The sequence below is a fragment of the Clytia hemisphaerica genome, unplaced genomic scaffold, assembly GCF_902728285.1.
Source record: "Clytia hemisphaerica strain Z4C2 unplaced genomic scaffold, Clytia hemisphaerica genome assembly, whole genome shotgun sequence".
Classification (NCBI taxonomy): domain Eukaryota; kingdom Metazoa; phylum Cnidaria; class Hydrozoa; order Leptothecata; family Clytiidae; genus Clytia; species Clytia hemisphaerica.
This window is the reverse complement of record NW_027103674.1, coordinates 822,903-840,435: the sequence shown is the minus strand read 5'-3', so window position 1 is coordinate 840,435 and position 17,533 is coordinate 822,903. Positions and strand designations below refer to the sequence as shown.

The 17,533-nt window shown below is 34.1% G+C and overlaps 1 protein-coding gene and 1 long non-coding RNA gene across 2 annotated transcripts in view; one reads left to right on the top strand and one right to left on the bottom strand.

The window, feature by feature from the left end:
* The window catches only part of LOC136803423 (myb-like protein X), a 29,308-nt gene extending 13,463 nt beyond the window's left edge, over positions 1-15,845 (bottom strand). Inside the window, exons 1-16 of the mRNA XM_067060143.1 lie at positions 15,702-15,845; positions 15,312-15,371; positions 13,118-13,226; positions 11,473-11,505; positions 11,068-11,187; positions 9,602-9,647; positions 7,956-8,030; positions 7,153-7,218; positions 6,295-6,352; positions 6,058-6,092; positions 5,503-5,590; positions 4,904-4,938; positions 4,403-4,456; positions 3,967-4,026; positions 2,215-2,280; positions 1,097-1,138 (exon numbers count right to left, since the gene is read on the bottom strand). Of these exons, the coding sequence (XP_066916244.1) occupies positions 1,097-1,138; positions 2,215-2,280; positions 3,967-4,026; positions 4,403-4,456; positions 4,904-4,938; positions 5,503-5,590; positions 6,058-6,092; positions 6,295-6,352; positions 7,153-7,218; positions 7,956-8,030; positions 9,602-9,647; positions 11,068-11,187; positions 11,473-11,505; positions 13,118-13,226; positions 15,312-15,371; positions 15,702-15,822 (1,068 nt within the window). The 5' untranslated portion in view covers positions 15,823-15,845. The remainder of the gene's footprint in view (positions 1-1,096; positions 1,139-2,214; positions 2,281-3,966; positions 4,027-4,402; positions 4,457-4,903; positions 4,939-5,502; positions 5,591-6,057; positions 6,093-6,294; positions 6,353-7,152; positions 7,219-7,955; positions 8,031-9,601; positions 9,648-11,067; positions 11,188-11,472; positions 11,506-13,117; positions 13,227-15,311; positions 15,372-15,701) is intronic.
* LOC136803425 (uncharacterized) overlaps positions 1-17,533 on the top strand; it is a 48,889-nt gene that overhangs the window by 21,160 nt on the left and 10,196 nt on the right. The gene's annotated exons all lie outside the window — the stretch shown is intronic.

Sequence of the window (17,533 nt, the reverse complement as noted above, 5' to 3'; positions counted from 1 at the left end):
ATGCCAAAAGAAAAACAGAAAAAGGAGCAGACACAGTCCCGCCCCTAGGACGAATATGCTTAACAGCTGGTGGCTTGATTTTTAGAGCTCGACAAATTTTTCCAAGTAAACTGATTCTTAAAAAATTGTTAATGGACACTAAAATACAGCTCATGTGTAAATTTGAATAAGATTGAAACATTTTTCATGATGTTACGCGTGAAATGGTCATTTCTGGATCTGTCACATTTAACGGTCAGTAGCTTGATTTTTCATGCTCGACACAGAATTTTTCCATGTAAATAAATTGATTCAGGAATTTGTTAACGGATACTTTAATGTAGCTCATGTGTAAATTTGAACAAGATTGGACGAACATTATTCATGATTCCATTAACATATTTTTTCTTTCATATTGGTATAGAAAATATAAGTGAATTTATTTTTTGAAATAATATGCGTAGCTTTTATTTGTCTTACTATAATCTCTTCTGGTTACATCCATCATCCAACATTTAACTTCCATTCATGCATTGCTGACCTTTTAGTGCATCTTCTTTTTTTGTTTTGATATTTTGTTCGGCAAATTTTCTAGTAATTTTTTTAGCGTTTCATTTTTGCTCTTCCGGAGTATAAATTTGGCATTTTTTGAAAAATAAAACATAATACGAAAATCAGTCTCGGTACTACTCGGTACAAGTGAATATTCAGTTATTGCCATGTTAGATGGACCTTTATGCCGCTACGGCTTCTTGTTATAATTTTAACCTAGGTGTCATTACTCGGCTTCTCAACACAAAACATATAGAAACAAACTGTAAAGTTAAATTTGCGCTGATTTTGTGATCATTTAAGCGAGGATTTTTTGGATTCTTCGCTTCGCTAGCAGCGCAAAAGGGTTTGGCCTAGGCTGTTGACATCCTCTAACAAATTCGTAGTTCTTATGTACTATCTATGGTTTTATAAGATGTTCTGCTTAGAAAAGCTCAGAAAAGGTTAGATTATGTGATTTTCAAACAAAAAGTTTGAAATTCTTTCGGTACGCTTTGAAATTATTTAATAAATTATTTAGTTGACTAGAGAGCACTTTAAAAAAGATTGAATATGTTGAACTTACAGTTCTTTTTCTTTTTCCAATGCTGATGTCATTGTCTTGCTCCTGGTAAAGAAATAAAAATTAATGCATTCTCATCCAATTCATCCTCTACCCTATATAATTGATTCTTTAGAAGTTAAAACACCGAGCCAATTTTCGGAAGTGGCTAGTAGAGATCTTTCTCTATTAACTACTTTAAAATACCTCAAGCTATTAGCCCGCTCGTTTACTTTAAGCTTTTGAATCCTGAGATCCTGAGGTCGTAAGTCTCAAGTCTCATGTTAAAACTCAGAGTTAAAACTCTACTTTCCAACTGTAGTTTAACGTTAAGGTGGGACGCTAAGTAGGACACTGGTGGGACATTAGAAAGACTTTAAGGTGGGACGCTAGTGGGATGTTAAGATGGGACGCTAGTTGGACGTTAAGGTGGGACCCAAAGTGGGATACTAGTGGGACGCTAGTGTGACGTTAAGGTGGGACACTAAGTGGGACGTTAAGGTGGGACGCTATGTGGGAAAGAATATTTCCAACTTTTGGAAATATGATGTTTCAATGAAGATTTGGAAGTATCATGAAATATGATATTTCTAAAACTTTAGAAATGTAAAAAAGTCATACTTCCATATTTACAAATGTATATGGAAATTTCATGTTTTCAAGATATTTCCAAATAAATTTAATGGAATAAGTTTTTAGGCCACGTGTATGTATTTACACGACCTGCGAGGAGGGCTTATTACCGACGCCAATTTCTAAGTTTCATCTCACGGGTTTTCCCTTTCACGCCAAACAATGTGGACGCACTTTGTTCGATGGGAAATATAAAATTGTTCTGTAAATTAAACAATACTAGCCAAAAGGAAATTGATTTCGCATTTTTCGGTAAATTATTATAAAAACAAAAAGATGATATTCTTATAAAAGAGCGTCCCACTAGCCTCCTACCTTAACGTCCAACGTCCATCTGACCGTCCCACTTAAACGTCCCACTTCTCCAGTGTGCCTATTGTAGATCACTTACAAAACGTTTGTGGCATTAAAACTTCGTGGGGAAATTCCCTTTTGTCTCGAATATTGTCACGATGATTGTAGCTAAATTAACCCTTCAAATTTCCATGAAATTAAACTATAAAACTTACACTGATTGGTTTCTGAACAGGAGATTTTGATATTGATGATTGTGCAACTTGAGCCAAATGGTCAGCCTGAAATAAAATCAAAAGGTTTTACAATTGCAAAACGTTGGAAATACTTCTTTTTTCATCATCAGATCCCACGCGTGGAATACCCTACAATGTTGTAAATTTGTGGAATTATTACCTTCGCTCAATTCTCTTGAAATTGTTATTTGAAATTTCTCAAGCCTTGAGATTGACAAGATTACAGTTTCGGATATCGGACACCGCAATTGTTCAGTCTCAGTTGATGATATTCGACAGATCACTGAAACAGGGGTAACTTCGTCGCATATCATCAAACTCGACTAAATACTCGCGCGCCTTTTAATTTTCGTGCACCTTTCAAAATTAGGCTTTCGCTCATCCTTTAATGTTCACACATCTCGTAATTTTTAGGAATTAAAGTGTTTTTTACGAAAATGTAGACAGAAGGGGGGGAGGGAAGAAATTGGAGTCTTTACTCACATTCTAGCTAATATTATACCATTCAGAAGCTTGTAATTTGAATCAAGGTCGCTTTGCAAAAAAAACAGTGCTAAAATTGCGTTTCTACATCTTAATGTTGATTCCTATCTCGCACAGCTGAGTGCGCGAAAATAGGCCTTTTTCAGGTGCCCTTTATTTTCGCGCACCTTTTCTGCGTGGAGATAAAGGAGGTGCAAAAAAAAAAGAGACTAAAGTTGTTTTCGATATCTACAGCAGTGATTTTTCTTATTGAATGTCTTCTTATCTATATAATTAATAGTCAAATTCTGAAATCTGTCCGTCTGTAACACTAGACTTGATCTCCTGGGGGCAAATACAGGCTAAAATACTTGGGAAAACAAAAAGAAAAGAGTGGAGAATTTGCGATTTTTTTATGAAGTCATAATGTCAATGTTTGGCCCAAAATTTAAACCCTTCCCTTGAGAATTTTTGACGTTTTTGGGTTTTTTCCCTATCATAATATCGCAAAATTTCAAAACTTCGCGAATTATTTATTACGCAATGAGGGGGGGATTTAACCCATGTGACATCAAAGGGACCAAATTTTAAAGTCTATATCTCTGGGTTGGTTTGGATTTGAGAGGTGGTTGACCTCTCATTGGAATGGAAATTTTAAGAGGAATGCAATGAGGGACTTTATAACCTTCAAAAGTTAAGCACTTTTTATGGGCATTTTGGCCCACGTGACGTCACCAAAATGACCAAAATTTTAAAAGTCTAATTCTGGAGTTCGATTTGAAGTTAAGAAGTGGTTGACCCCTCATTGGAACGGGAATTTTAAGAGGAATACAATGAGAACCGTTTTAAACTCCGAAACTTAAGCCGAAAATTAACCACTTTTTAGGGCATTTTGGCCCATTGACGTCACAAAATGGACGAAACTTTAAAATCTATATCTCGGGGTTGGTTTGGAGTTTAGAGATGGCTAACCCCTCATTGGAACGGACAATTTCCAATGAAAACCATAGAAAACATTACAGCATCTGAAAGTGAAGCTAAATATTAAGATCTTTTGGGGCGCATTTTGGCCAAGTGACGTCACAAAAACTATTTTTAATAGCTAAATTACCATTTGAAACGACCTTAATGAATTCTTGACAATAAAAAGAACGTAAAGATGTCAAAATAGCGACATTGAGGCCCGCAGGGCCTCTATGTCGCGCCAGCGGCATACGACGCTGGCTTGCCAGCTAGTTATTATTAAATAGCAATAGGGAAAACCTTTACCTCAATTTCCCAGCCAAGTTTTGTGGTAAGGTCTTTGATGTATTCTTCATTTGTTGCGTTCTAAAAATAAACGTAAAATGTCATTATCCGTTTCTTACAACTAAAATTTGACGATGAAGCTTCCGGTTGAAGTAAAATTTTGATAACTTTCTATAGGGTCTGAGTGTGATTGAATGTAGAGGGCATTACGGACGCTGTTTAACTTCTGATCATGTTAACGTGTTATGTAAAAGAAGAAAAATATAATTGTTCAAATTTTTTAGTGGCAGATTTTTCATAACTTTCCGTTTTGCCACACCCTTGCTAGAGAAATCCTCTACACTCAATGACTGTAAGATCCTGAAGTATAATTTTCCAAAAGGAGAGTTTCTAAGATTTAGAAAAGTAAAAATTGAACGTAGAAAAGCTAATTGGCCGCAAAAGCGCATTTCTTTACCTTGACCACATCGTTTGCAAATTTCTTCAATTGGTCAAATAAAGATAGATCGTCCTAAAAAGAGTAGAAAAAATGAAAATATATATATTCTTTTTCTACCTCCACGGTAAAATTCAAATCCTTTTATAAACTGCTAAAACGGGGCATTTTTCATAAGATGGGCACTCTTCATAAGAGTTTTCGCCGATTCAGGGAAATTCTGTGCACGTTTATATAAACAAAACATTTTTCCACAATAAATATTATTCAACAAGAAGTCATAAGAACGATCATTCAATTTTAATCCTTTCTTGTCAGTATTGAAAGTTTTTAAAGTATATCGACGATGATCTTTCAAATGCGACCATGTAAATGGCAGGCCCCATCCGCCAATCAGCTTTCTTGAGAATGATTGACAGTCGTTTTTCAAGGCTCTAACAATTCTTGTTTTTATCCAACTATTTGAAGTAAAAAATTATAAAATCTTTGTTTTTAGGTCTGAACGCGGTCAAAATGTTTTACCTTAACATCTTTTCTTTCAGCAGCTTCATTAGTTACTAAAACAGGAATATGAAAAATGAAAATAATCTTTTATGATTACTGTACACGCTTTTTTTTATAAGAATAAACTTTATAAGAATGTCCATGATGAAAATGGCCAAAAAATTAAGAATATGCTAAGAATATCACCATCATGGAATTTGGCTACTCAAGCTAAGAATGCCATTTTTAAAGCATTTTTCAATATAAATTGCCAATTACCCCCATCAAGTAAGGGTCACTCCTTTAATAAAAATGCCATTTTATCCTTGAAAGGTAAGTACTAATGTCAATTCTAGCCTGAATTAGGATCCTAACCTAAGAATGCTGTAATTGTAGGTTAATTTTCCCAAAAAAGTTATGATGAAATGGATTTACACCATTCTTATAAAAAAAGCGTGTATGGTCTTTTGACTTCTCACTCTATTAAAAGTTTTTTATAACTGCTATCTTTTTAAAGAGCGTAAAATTGCAATCTACAAAAATACAGAAGTTAACTTTGCCTGAGACTGACTTTTCTTTTCCATTTGATATTTGGGTTTATAAGTATTTGGAAAACTTTGAAAAAACCTTGAACCTACATTTCTCGTAGCTTTGCTGATCTTGTTCTTGTTTACTACAACATTCCTGGTGACTTTCTGTACTTTTTGCTCCAGTCTCGTCCATATTCTAATTATTCAAATTCAATAAGAAACTGTTGGAAATCTACACTGTTCATATATAATTCAACTTAGCATTAAAAGGCACTGTACAAATTTCAGTAATAAGGAATGGGGACAATAGAATTTTTTTCACGTTGGTGCTTGGTACAACATACTCCATCCCACTAACCTAACACCATCTCTTGTGTCACCACACCGCGGATAAAAAGCATCTTTTCTGTTTTTCAAATTCTCTGAGCAGCATCAAGACAATTCAATGAAGATTCAAGACAATGCAGTATTGCAAATGAAAATTGTATCTAAATTTTAAAAATATTAATTTCCACTTAATTTCCACAAAATTTCAAAATGTAATTTTAGGTGGCGACAAAAAAATCTCCGTACCCCCACTCCTTTACCTTCCTTTTTTCGCGTATTTTTCAGGTCGTCTAGTACAATGGCGATCGAAAAATTATAAAGAAACGAAAGTCTTACCACGAATGCATTTTCATCAGGGGAGTCCTTCATTACTGAAAGAGAAAGCATATCATTCAACCTTGAATTTAATTTTGAAGAATTCAGTACTTCTGTGAAAAATCGAAAAAGTCTAAAGAGTCCGTAAAAATAATTTCCCTTAATGCTTGAATCTTGGTGAGATTTTTTGAGCACTTTGACCCACTGGAATTTAAATGAAAATGCTGCTTTTTAATCAATGTTAAAGCTACGTTGTACCTTTTAATTCCGAGGACTCGACAACATCATGGGTTGGAACGTTATCGATTGCATCATACTAAATTTAAATATTTTTATCATATACACAAAAATACTCTTTATTATGGACACACTGTAGATTTTTATCCCCATTGGAAATATATTTAAAATGATTGTCCCCGCTGAGTAAAAAAATCTCAACAAGTCATTGAAACAGTGGTATCATGTACAGGGTGTCCCTAATAAAAGTATCGAGTTTGAACATGCGATTGAGTAGAAAGTTTTAAGTGTGTATTCACAAAATTGTATTTTAAGCTCTCCCTCTTCTTTGTCATTACGTAACAATAAAAACATACTCTGCCTGTTTACAAATGCAACGAAATTACGATCATGAGAAAAACGCAACAATTAAAACATGTTTGTATAGAATCGTATGTAAAACTATGAAAATAATAAAAATGGAATGTATGGAACAATAAAAAAGTAAAACTAGGCAGCGGTAGAAATTTATTAATTTTGATTTTTAAAGACGTACATTTATGCAACAGGGGAATAGTAAAAAGGGCTATTGATTAATTTATACGTTGTAACTACCTTTTGTAATGGGCCTATGTGATGGAGAACGTTCTTATATTTTAGCGATAACACACACAAACTTTTTTACTCAATCGCATGTTCAAACTCGATACTTTTATTAGGGACACCCTGTACTACGCAGGAGTAAATTTAGGAATTCATGATATGCACCACTAGAGAGTCATCTGAGAACTTAAACAATAGAAAAAGTGACGCATTTGGTTGAACAAAAAAACAGAAAAGTTGCATAATTTCGTGAAGTCATTGGAGTGGTGCATATCATAAATAAGAAATTAAAAATACCTCGTCAGCAGTATCAAATAGTTCAGTGATGTTCTCAACTGTTCTTTCATTTACTGAAAACTTCACCTGCAAAAAAATACTGGAAATTTTAAATATTGAAAAATGCACTGAAAATGAAGTTTTATTTGGAGACATAGATTATTAAAAGAAAAGATTTTCTATTATATAAAATTTTTTTTTGAAAAAGTATTCGAGGCTATCTTCAGTCCTACTGTACAAAATGACACCCCTGTGTCACAGACCCATTGAGACCCAAGCAAATTTGGAAAAATTTGGCAAAACATAGCCCCCGGTGGACTTCGGTGTAATCTTTGGATGTTTTAATGGTTTTAAACCTTGTAAGATTGCTTTTTATTGATGTCTGTATTGCTGCCCAGATACGCTGTCAGATACGCTCCAAGGACGGCATGCTTTTGGTTACTGTGGAATAACTGCACTCTATGCAAGCTCATCGTTTTTTTTTCAGATTTCAGAAAACATAATGTCAGATTGGCTTTAATGAATAAAATGATAATAGCACGATTCCTTTTGATTCCGTCACGATTCCTTTGAAAGTCATAATTGATTTTCCCTAGGCTTTCTGATGGGGTCAGATTTTATTATAGAATGCGAATATGGTTTATAACCCTAGAACAATAAAATTTCTCTCCCCGTTGGGATTTCAATAGGGATTTTTGTCCCAATGAAGAAGCAAGTTCCACCGGGGCTGTGAGACAGGGGTATGAAATATGTTTTAATTAGGACAAGATCTGCTATCTTTCATGTTATCGCTCATTGTACAAAGTACTTTTAAAAAGTGTTACCTCGCCACTTGTTTCTTTTTTCTCCTGTGTTTTTTGTCCATCTAACATTAAGTTGGAAGGTTTCAAAGACGACTCCTAAATATTGAACGGTCAGGCAGATAATTAGACTATCGGTCTTGTAAAAAAGTTAACGATTCCGAAAGGTTTATTAAAACAAATACAGGATCTCCGTAAAAAAAGCATCTAGACGAACCAAATCTTATGAGTAGTTAAAATATTTTCTTTTTCTCACTAACAAAGTCAAAGACGCACGCTTCTTACTTGCAAATTCTGATTTCGCCTATCCAAAAATTGAGACGAAGTTGTCAAAACTTTTTTTCTTGAGGGCTCTGACCATAGTGAGTTTTTTATATAATATCAATTTCTACCTGATATAACCAACAAAACTATGAGATGTTTTACATTTTCTGTTAGATCAGCTATTCAAGATTCTGAAAATTTAAAAATCTTTATTTGAAAAACTTTATGATGAAGAAAATAAAGACTTTTGCGAAGAAGAGTATTTCAACTTTGAAGAGCTTAATTTCGGTGAAGAAAAAACATTTTGAAAATTTTTTTGCGGTAGATGGTGTATCTTTCACCAAACTAAAAATTTGCGGAAAGTTTTTATAAAAGCTTCGTCGTCTGAAAATCTTGAAAATAGTGGTTTTTGCCCGATATTTCCTCCGAATTGTTCATACAAATATATTCAAAACTTAGCATTTTTTGTAAAAGAGGGTATTATGACATTTTATTAACATCTTTTTAAAGTTCATAACGTCATTTTTGTAATTAAATTCTTAATTACACTTGATAGAATAATCTAACAAACTATTTGTAAAAGTATTTTTTTGTTAAAAGTGTCAGGGAGCCTGAAACAAAAGTTTTATCTTCAAATCACATAACCGATTTTCTGACTATGGTCAGAGCCCTTAAACCAGAGGGTGATTCCTTTTAAAACTTTTGTTCAACTAATGACGAGCGTGCATTTGAATACGAGAGTAGAATAAATGAAGCATGTAAACCTAATCACCTTAAACTTATAGATTTGAGCGTGGTCAAGAACTTTCCACTCACAGGCACAGTCAAACTCGATGCATTTTTACAGACAGCCTGTATTTATTTACACGTTTTGTTATTGATAAGAACAACTCTACAATAACACTGGCCACAGATTTAAACTTTAAAAATTTACTGCTTTCTAAAAATCAAGCGTGTATCCAAAATAAGAATTCTCCATATCGTAGAGTGTTTTTAACTAGAGTCATTAAGCTGACTGGCGGACGGTTTGGTATACCGGCTAATTTCTCAAAAACTATAGATAAGTCTTTTCTTTCACTCATGAAGCGTACATTTGTCAGAATCGGACTTTAGGTGAGGTCTAGTCATTTTTGAAAAAAAAAATTCATGTCGTTCATTTTTTCATCTTTCTGTTTTTTCGTCAAAAAAAGATTTTTATGCAATGTCTTCATTTGAAGTGACGTCAGTGCAATAATTTGGTTTCATAAACGTTTGATGACACTGGAATGGTCTCAATCTATTTCTGGCGCGAAAATCGTCCGTCAACTAACCCCTTGTTCCAAGTTCTATAAGAATATCAGAGTGAGATTTCGAAGTTAGAACAATAGGCCTATTTTAGATTTAAATCCCGAAATGATAGAACTAACCTGTTTTCGCCAAGACATCTCGCTTTCGGGAACACAATAGTCATATCTACGAAATAAATATCAAGACATGTAGCAAAATCCCGATTAGGAAGTCGATTGTTATGACTTTTTATTAGATAGACAACCCAGCTGGCACACAACGTTTTTTCGACGTTCATCTAACGTTCACAGCGTCCATTTAACGTTAAATGAACGTTTGAACAACGTTGTGTGCCAGCTGGGAAAAGATCTGATTGCTCAGTTTTTGATAACGTTACCAAATATTCCTATTAGGATTGGTTCAATATTTAATCACATGATGATCAAAAAGGGAGCAAAGTAAACCAATGTAATTTGAGTTGTTCAGGAAGAAACAAAAGGCTTCAAGACCGGTCTTTTTCATACGTACTACGATGAAAATGATATAGAATAAGAATTTTGCCAAAACACTTTAAACACAAAAAAATGAAAATCTGTCGAAAACGAGGACTCTCAAAATATTAGATTTAGTAGACACTCAGATGGAAGCCCGATTGATTTTTCTTAATTCTTGGTTGTTACTAAAAGGAGTAACAAGAAGTAACGAGAAGTAACGAGCAGGTAACGAGCAGGTAACGAGAAGTAACGAGTGCTTAAATGGAAGTAACGAGTACTACATAGAATTAAGTAACGAGTACTGTGGCTGCGAAATTGACGCTCCACTGTCTTGCTTTTGTCACCAGTGAATTGTTTTAAATTTTGTGACGTCAGTGCTAGGTTTACTATTCAGGCACCTATATCTCGTGACTGACTTGTCTGTTTCTTTTCAATTAATATTTTCAAAACATTACACATAATATTTTAAGAAACAAGCTATGGATTATACGTTACGAGTGTGTTATAGTTTTCCGGTATGTAGTTTGTATGACCTTGTATCTACTAGGTCAGCGTGTTTCAAACACACTGTTGGCGATCGCTTATTTCCGACAAAATCATCGGAGAAAGAACCTTCTGTAGTGTTCACTAAGAAAATAATTTTCACTTTGTCCATTTTTTCGTTTAGTCGTAGAAGGGCAAGGTTGATGGTTAATTTTAAAGCATTATTGTCCAGGTGTCACATGCCAAATTTGAAAGGAAACAGACAAGCCAGTCACGAGATATAGGTGTCCGGATTTCAGTACCAAAAAGAGCCCAAATGATGACGTCATCACCAAAATTGATAAAAATTGATTAGGTTAAAATTTCAAAGCATTATTGTCACACACCAAATTTGAGAGAAAACAGACAAGTCAGTCACGAGATATAGGTGCCTGAATAGTAAACCTATCAATGACGTCATAAAACTTAAAACAATTCCCTGGTGACAAAAGCAAGATAGTGGAGCGTCAATTTCGCAGCCTCACAGTACTCGTTACTTAGTTCTATGTGGTACTCGTAACTTCCATTTAAGCACTCGTTACTTCTCGTTACTTCTTGTTCCTCGTTTTAGTAATAACCTTAACTCTTACCTCAGCTCTGTACCGATTGGCAAATCTGTCTTTGCTTTCAGGACAAGGTAAATCTTATTATTGATACACTCCCTCACCATTTTGACATTTGCATGCTCTTCAGGAGAATCATTTACATAACTATGCAGAAATGAAAAAAAAACTTGAATAGAAAGATTATCTGAAGAAATTTATGAGGTTTATTTAGGTACTACTCTTGAATTTAGAGCTTTTAATGGACATTTGTGGGGTCACTACAATACTATGTGATTCAACTTACTTGAAGTGTTTAAGCACTAGGCTATTTAAAGAGAAACTTGCATAACTGTAATTAATTAGGATTAATCACCAAACAGCATAATAGCCGTTAAAAAGAAAGTTTTTAAGAATAAAGGATTGAATATTTTTGAAAATTGAAGAAATTACCGGCAAAGCTGGTTGTCACTTGTAGCATCAATACTGTAAAAAGAAAAAAGCAATATGTAATCGAAAGTTTGAAATCTTACAATTATAGGTCAATCCAAGGGAAAAGAACTCGCCACATAAAAAGTTAAACAGATGGCTCTACAAAACATTATCGTTTTGAGAATGTGAAAAGTTTTTACGAAATTGTTTACGACAATGCTAATAGTATACATCTTTGAAATAATATAATAGCTTAAAACCTTGGCTATGAGACTCAGCAAAAGTCGAAATCGAATCTTAGCTTGTTGAATGATTTCGTCAAGCTAAGATATCAAAATTGATATTTCAATTAGCGTCATCAAAAATACAACTCAAAAATAATGTCATCAAGGCTTTTTCAAAGTAGCCCAATGAGTTTCAAGCCCTAAGGGCTAGAGGCGAGACTCCTGGATGGGATATGGAATCACTTATTTCCCGTCCAGAACGCCCTCGCGTTGTTTTAACACAAACGCCAGAGTGAAACTAAAATCTATCGCTAGATTTGAAAGAACATGTAGTCCTCTAGAACAAAGAAACCGCTAGATACAATCCGTCGTCATGATTACGGCACGTTCTATGCGCGTTTTGGATGGGAAATAAGTAGCTTCAATTTCAATTGTCTGAGAAGGGATAAAGTTTCGCCTCTCGCGATCAAAACGACAATTTTCCGTCTATGATTGTTTTGAAAAAATAATGCATTCTAAATAGTTCCATTTATACTGAGACGACTAGTTTGCTTGAGACGAGAAATTTAGAAAATGAGCATTATGGAGGAGTGTACTTTCCATTCATGCTTCAAAATAAATAAGATCTCTTCCACAGATCACATTTTACAAACTACTCGTACGATTTTTCCGTCTCAGTATAAATGGGACTAATAAAGAGAAAAAGTTTGTCATTTTTTATTGCTTTTGCGAATAACGTAGATTTTATTGTTTTTGCCTTTGATAACAAAATATTTTTATTGCCTTGGGAATACGAAAAGTCTTCGGCAAAAGCAATCATGTTTTTGCCGAGTTTGTTTGCAACTAAGCTAAAAGTACACATCATTTTGTTTTACTATTGGCTTAGAACTTTGGCTATTTTCAAAGGAAAACAGAAAGATCTGTCCCCATTGCGATTTCATTGTAGCAATATAACTATAACACACTTGGGAATGATGAAGAAAAATTTCATTAAAAAAAACTCATTTAGATTGGACTTATAGGGGAGTTGGTCAATAGAAAACATTGCATACTGATATAAGTCTGCTAAAAAATTAATATGAAAATGTTTCGTATTTTTTCTTCTTACTCTTTGCAAAGTCTTCATTTTTCTCCTTGATCAATTTGTTTCATTTTGACTTTGGATTTTCAGAGCAAGAAATAACTGTCTCAACATAATATGTATAACATGTTATGGTTTATTGGCTACTTTAGTCAAAAATTTATATTTTTTCCATCTTGAGAAATAAATTTAAAAATGTTATTTTTTCCATCCAAATATTAGAAATTCTCTAGGGTCAGAGCCCTTAAGCTCGAATGTACAACAGAAATTCGAAATTAGTGAGAGATCACTGTATTACAAACTTATGGGGGCATTCAATTTTGTGTTAGTTTCAGCGTTGAGTGAAAAAGGTATGACTCACCAAAACTTTTTACGTACTCCCTCGATATCATAAAAGATATAGCAGCCAAGTCCTTCCTTCTTGTATCTCTTTTCCCGTTGAAGAGCATCACGTTTCGATATTCTATCACCTTTAATAAAGAGCGCCATTAGCAAACATGTGGTTTTGCCGAGGTTTCCGGTATGTTAAAATACCCTTTGCCTCACCCAAAAAAAACTTTTTTGGTGTTTCAGCAAAAAGTGTTACCGCACTGAGATAAGAAACAAAAAAACGAAACTCAGACTGGACTTAATCAAAAAAATGTTGGTTTGCCGTCGACCGACCTTATATATTGGATGTGAAGCACTCACTTTATTTTGGCAATTTATTAACCCAGGAAGGGTCTTAAAGATTATTTTCTTTGAGATATTCGATTTTAATGGTTTTTACAATGTTTTTTTAGCGAACAAACTAGGGGCGAAAGTTACAGAGAAAAGTGTGCGAAGAAAATAGCGAAGAAACTTAGGAATAAAGTTATGGAAAAACAAAGTTAGAAAATCACAAACAGACTAGAGAACCAAGTTTCAGCATAGTATAAGAAAGCCGCGGCTGGAATGATAACATCTGAGTTTCTGTTGTTCTATCTCTGTCGTATTTGATAACTATTTGTTGATCAAGAAATCAGTAATGTAGCATCTTTAATGGTAAATTTTATTAGTTTGTCGTTAATACTTACTTCTCAGTGCGTTTTAGACATTAATGATATGCCCTTGATAATACACTTGTATTATAAAATCGTTGTAAAGGAAAAATCAACACTAAGAAATTTAAACAAGCACAAAATGACTGGGCTGAAAGAACTCAAAAATTAATGAGGTGCCTCGAAATGCCTTCACAATATTTCAGTGAAATCTTTTTAGAAATCAATGAAAAAGTAAATTTTAGAGTAAAGTAGATTTTACTGTGAAAATTTCTAGTCAGCATCTTCAAAATTTATCATTTAAACTAACAGGAAAGTTGTCATCTTGAATATAGTTCTTATAATTTCAATTTTGGCGAAAAACTATTGTTTCCACAAAATACCCCTAAAATAAGTCCAAAATTAGTTCAAGTGTTCTATTGGGTACAGATTCAAAGATGTCTAGAAACAAAAAACTTTTTGTGAAGGAAAACAAGAGAAAAATTTCAAAATCTATCAACCAATAATAAACTGAGCATTTTGATGTTCTTATAAAGCTCGGAGACAGAGATGGAACAGCAATTAGCTGAAAAGACAATGCGGTACATATTCCAGCCGCGGCTTTCTTATACTATGGTTTCAGAGAGACAAGTTAGAAAGTAGCGAAGAAATGAGAGAAAAAATTACGGACGAACTAGAACAGATTTTGACAAAGATTTTGAATAGCGAAAAATCGTACTGTATATTTTCAATCAGACACGCTCGGTCGAACAAATTTTTTGGTCGGATATTAACCTATAATGACCGACCCTTATTTGCACTCCTGCTGAAGGTTTGAAATTTTAAAAGAAAAATATGTTTTCCTCATTTGAAATTGCAATACAAGTCTCTTGATAATTCCAAAGTAAGCCTTTTTTGTTTTTGTTGAATTCTGAATTGTCATTTATGGAATGCATTTTTGATGATTATTATAAGTAAAGGGTAGACATAAATCAAAGTTAGACATTCAATTTTTCAAAAGAAAAATTCTGTTTAGTAAATTTTTAAAAACCTTCAATTTCTTTCTTATAAAAACGTCATGTGATTTTTGTAAGCAGTTAGCCATGATTTAAGAAGGAGCCGTATAATAAGTGATCTCGCCTCATAAAATAGGTTATTCTAAAGTGAAGGAGGAAACCAGCAAAGGTGATGAGCTGCATTCTCGCAAGGACAAGGAAAAGAAGCGCAGTGACCGTTAGCGACTTGAAAGAATGGATCGAGAGACTAGTGTGGTTTTCGACTGAACGATATGTTTTAATGAAAAAAGCAACAAAAAACGGACGAATGAATTCATTCTATTTGTTTATCACGGGAAAAGTTGAAAATTCATTTTCTTTTGACGCCAATATGGAGAAAAGACAGGTCACAAAGAATTTTTTTACGGGCAACTCCGTGCTACGCAGACCCATCGTCATGTAAAAAGAATCAATAGCATTGCAGAAAAACAAGAAAACTCGTACAGAACAAAATGAACCGGTTCAACAAGTTGGCTCTTATTCAACGAAAAATAAACTATACCTGCGTATTCTAGAAGAAAGTCTCCAGCTTTGAACATTATTTTTGTCACTACACCATAACCTGAAAATAGAGCAATAGAGGATTTATATGTATAGAGCTATCGAGCAATATCAGCAATAGTACCGTTGTATTGAGAAAGGGATCGCCTAATGAGAAAAAGATGCTTTAAACTTACGATTAACAAGTTTTCTCGATACTTTACAAACGCTGATGGAGTCATATCGTAGAATTGCGGACAAAATTAGATTTTTGTGAATTTTGCAGCGAATACTTAAGTTGATTTTCCAAGCAATATGAAAAGTGTCGGTATTTTAGGCAAATTGCTGACGCTGTCAGAGTCAGAACCTAGGCCACATAAGGGATGAAAATATCATTCAGAAAAATTTATACCTATTTGATTTGAAATTTTCAACAATTCAAAGCCAGGTTGGTCTATTCCAGAGCCACAATAAGTGTTAGCTTTAATCCCATTTCCAGCCTCTTTAATTGCTGCAGTTCTTTTTGTTGACATTGTTTATAGACAATTTATTGTTATCAACTAAATACATACCAAAATTTTAAGTAAGATCATAAGGTTAAACAATTTCTATCTTCAGTAGCGTTGGCAAGGGCGTCACAAAATTTGCACAGGAGAGATGTTTATTGTTCATGTCAATTATATTTTTTATTCCAAAAAAGATGATTACGATGTCGTAAAATACTCCCACTGCTCTAATTTTGCGCCACCCTTCTCTAGCGCTTTTGATCTTGATGAATCTTAATAAATATTGCTCCGAAAGCAACAAAGAAAGCAATGTTGCCATCTTCCTTGGTCATTCATTGCATGCTATTCTTAGTTATCCTGAGTTAAGAAATATCAAGATTGGCAGTATTAAGAACAACAAGGTAAATAAAATTCAAAACACCCAAAAATTCAAAGTAATTATTGAAAATAACAAGCCAAGGGCTGAGATGTGAAAATTTTTATCAAACGAAGGTTAAAATAAGGTAGAATAAGTCTAAATGTTTAATACATGTTCAGTTCAGCCCACAGGGTAGTTATATGAGTTATATAAACTGGTTTTTGGTAATTAATTCATAATGATGAACCGCCACATGTTTTTCCAGTGTACTTTAATGTATGATATCCTGCAGTCCTGCAGTAGTTATTACCATCCAATTTAGATCAAATTGATTGTACTATCACAAATAAGGTGTTAGTTTTACACAAAAGTATCCGGTCCTCAACTCCAAAATTTTATTGGCAAAACCTTATTGCCACTTAAACTGTCATGGCTGCCATTTTGCTGACTTCGACATATTCAATATGAGGCCACATGGTTTTGAAGTGTGCACTCCTAGGTTCCAAATAAACGGTCCCCCCTGCTTGTTAGTTTTCGAAAATTTGCCAACCCTCTGACCTTATTAAGACCCCTCCTGTTTATTAATTTTGAAAAATATTTTCAGCTTTCAAAGTAAAGGTCATTTATTTTGCTTTAAACAGCCTGATTTTAGTCTACATTTACCTTATTTTTAGGTTTTCAGAAGTAAAATTTCCAATTCTCCCCTCCCCCCTTTATTTGGAACCTAAGAGTAACTCAGTTTTACATTCCAAATTTTGCTTTGGAATGGGTGAGCAAAAGTTTCATGCATTTACATGGTTTTGTGATGTCCAATAATCAAGTTATTGTTTTGCAAAGTTGCATTTATCAAAAAAAAGGAAAGATGGTGTTAAGTTGGGACCGAAATATTTTCGATAGTATGTATCCACTAAATAAAAGAAAATCATGCTTCCTGATTGATTACACGTTTTTTATAAGGAACAAGGCACACGTTTGTAAGGAACTTGAGGCTGAAAATATCTGAAATAAGGAATTGTTAAGGAACTGCTGAGGCCCAGAATAAGAAATGAAGGTAAAGAACAGTAAGAGTTCAACTTGAACTTGCACAAATTTACAACAACCTCAGGCACGACAAAAGCTGTTGCCGTGAAATGATAAAAGACATCATGCAAAGAGAATAGAGAGACTCTAGGACAATGTGTGCATATCTGCTTGGGATACTCGTATTTTGCCAGACAACTTGAATATTAATTTTTAGGTGTGTGTGGGGGGGGGGGGTTAACAGAAAAAGCATGTACTAACCAGGGGTATTTGCATATGTGTACGCTTGCATACACGGGGGAGGGCCCAGGGGGGGGCACTTAGGCAAAAATGGGTACAGGGGCGTGCCACTGGCCAGGG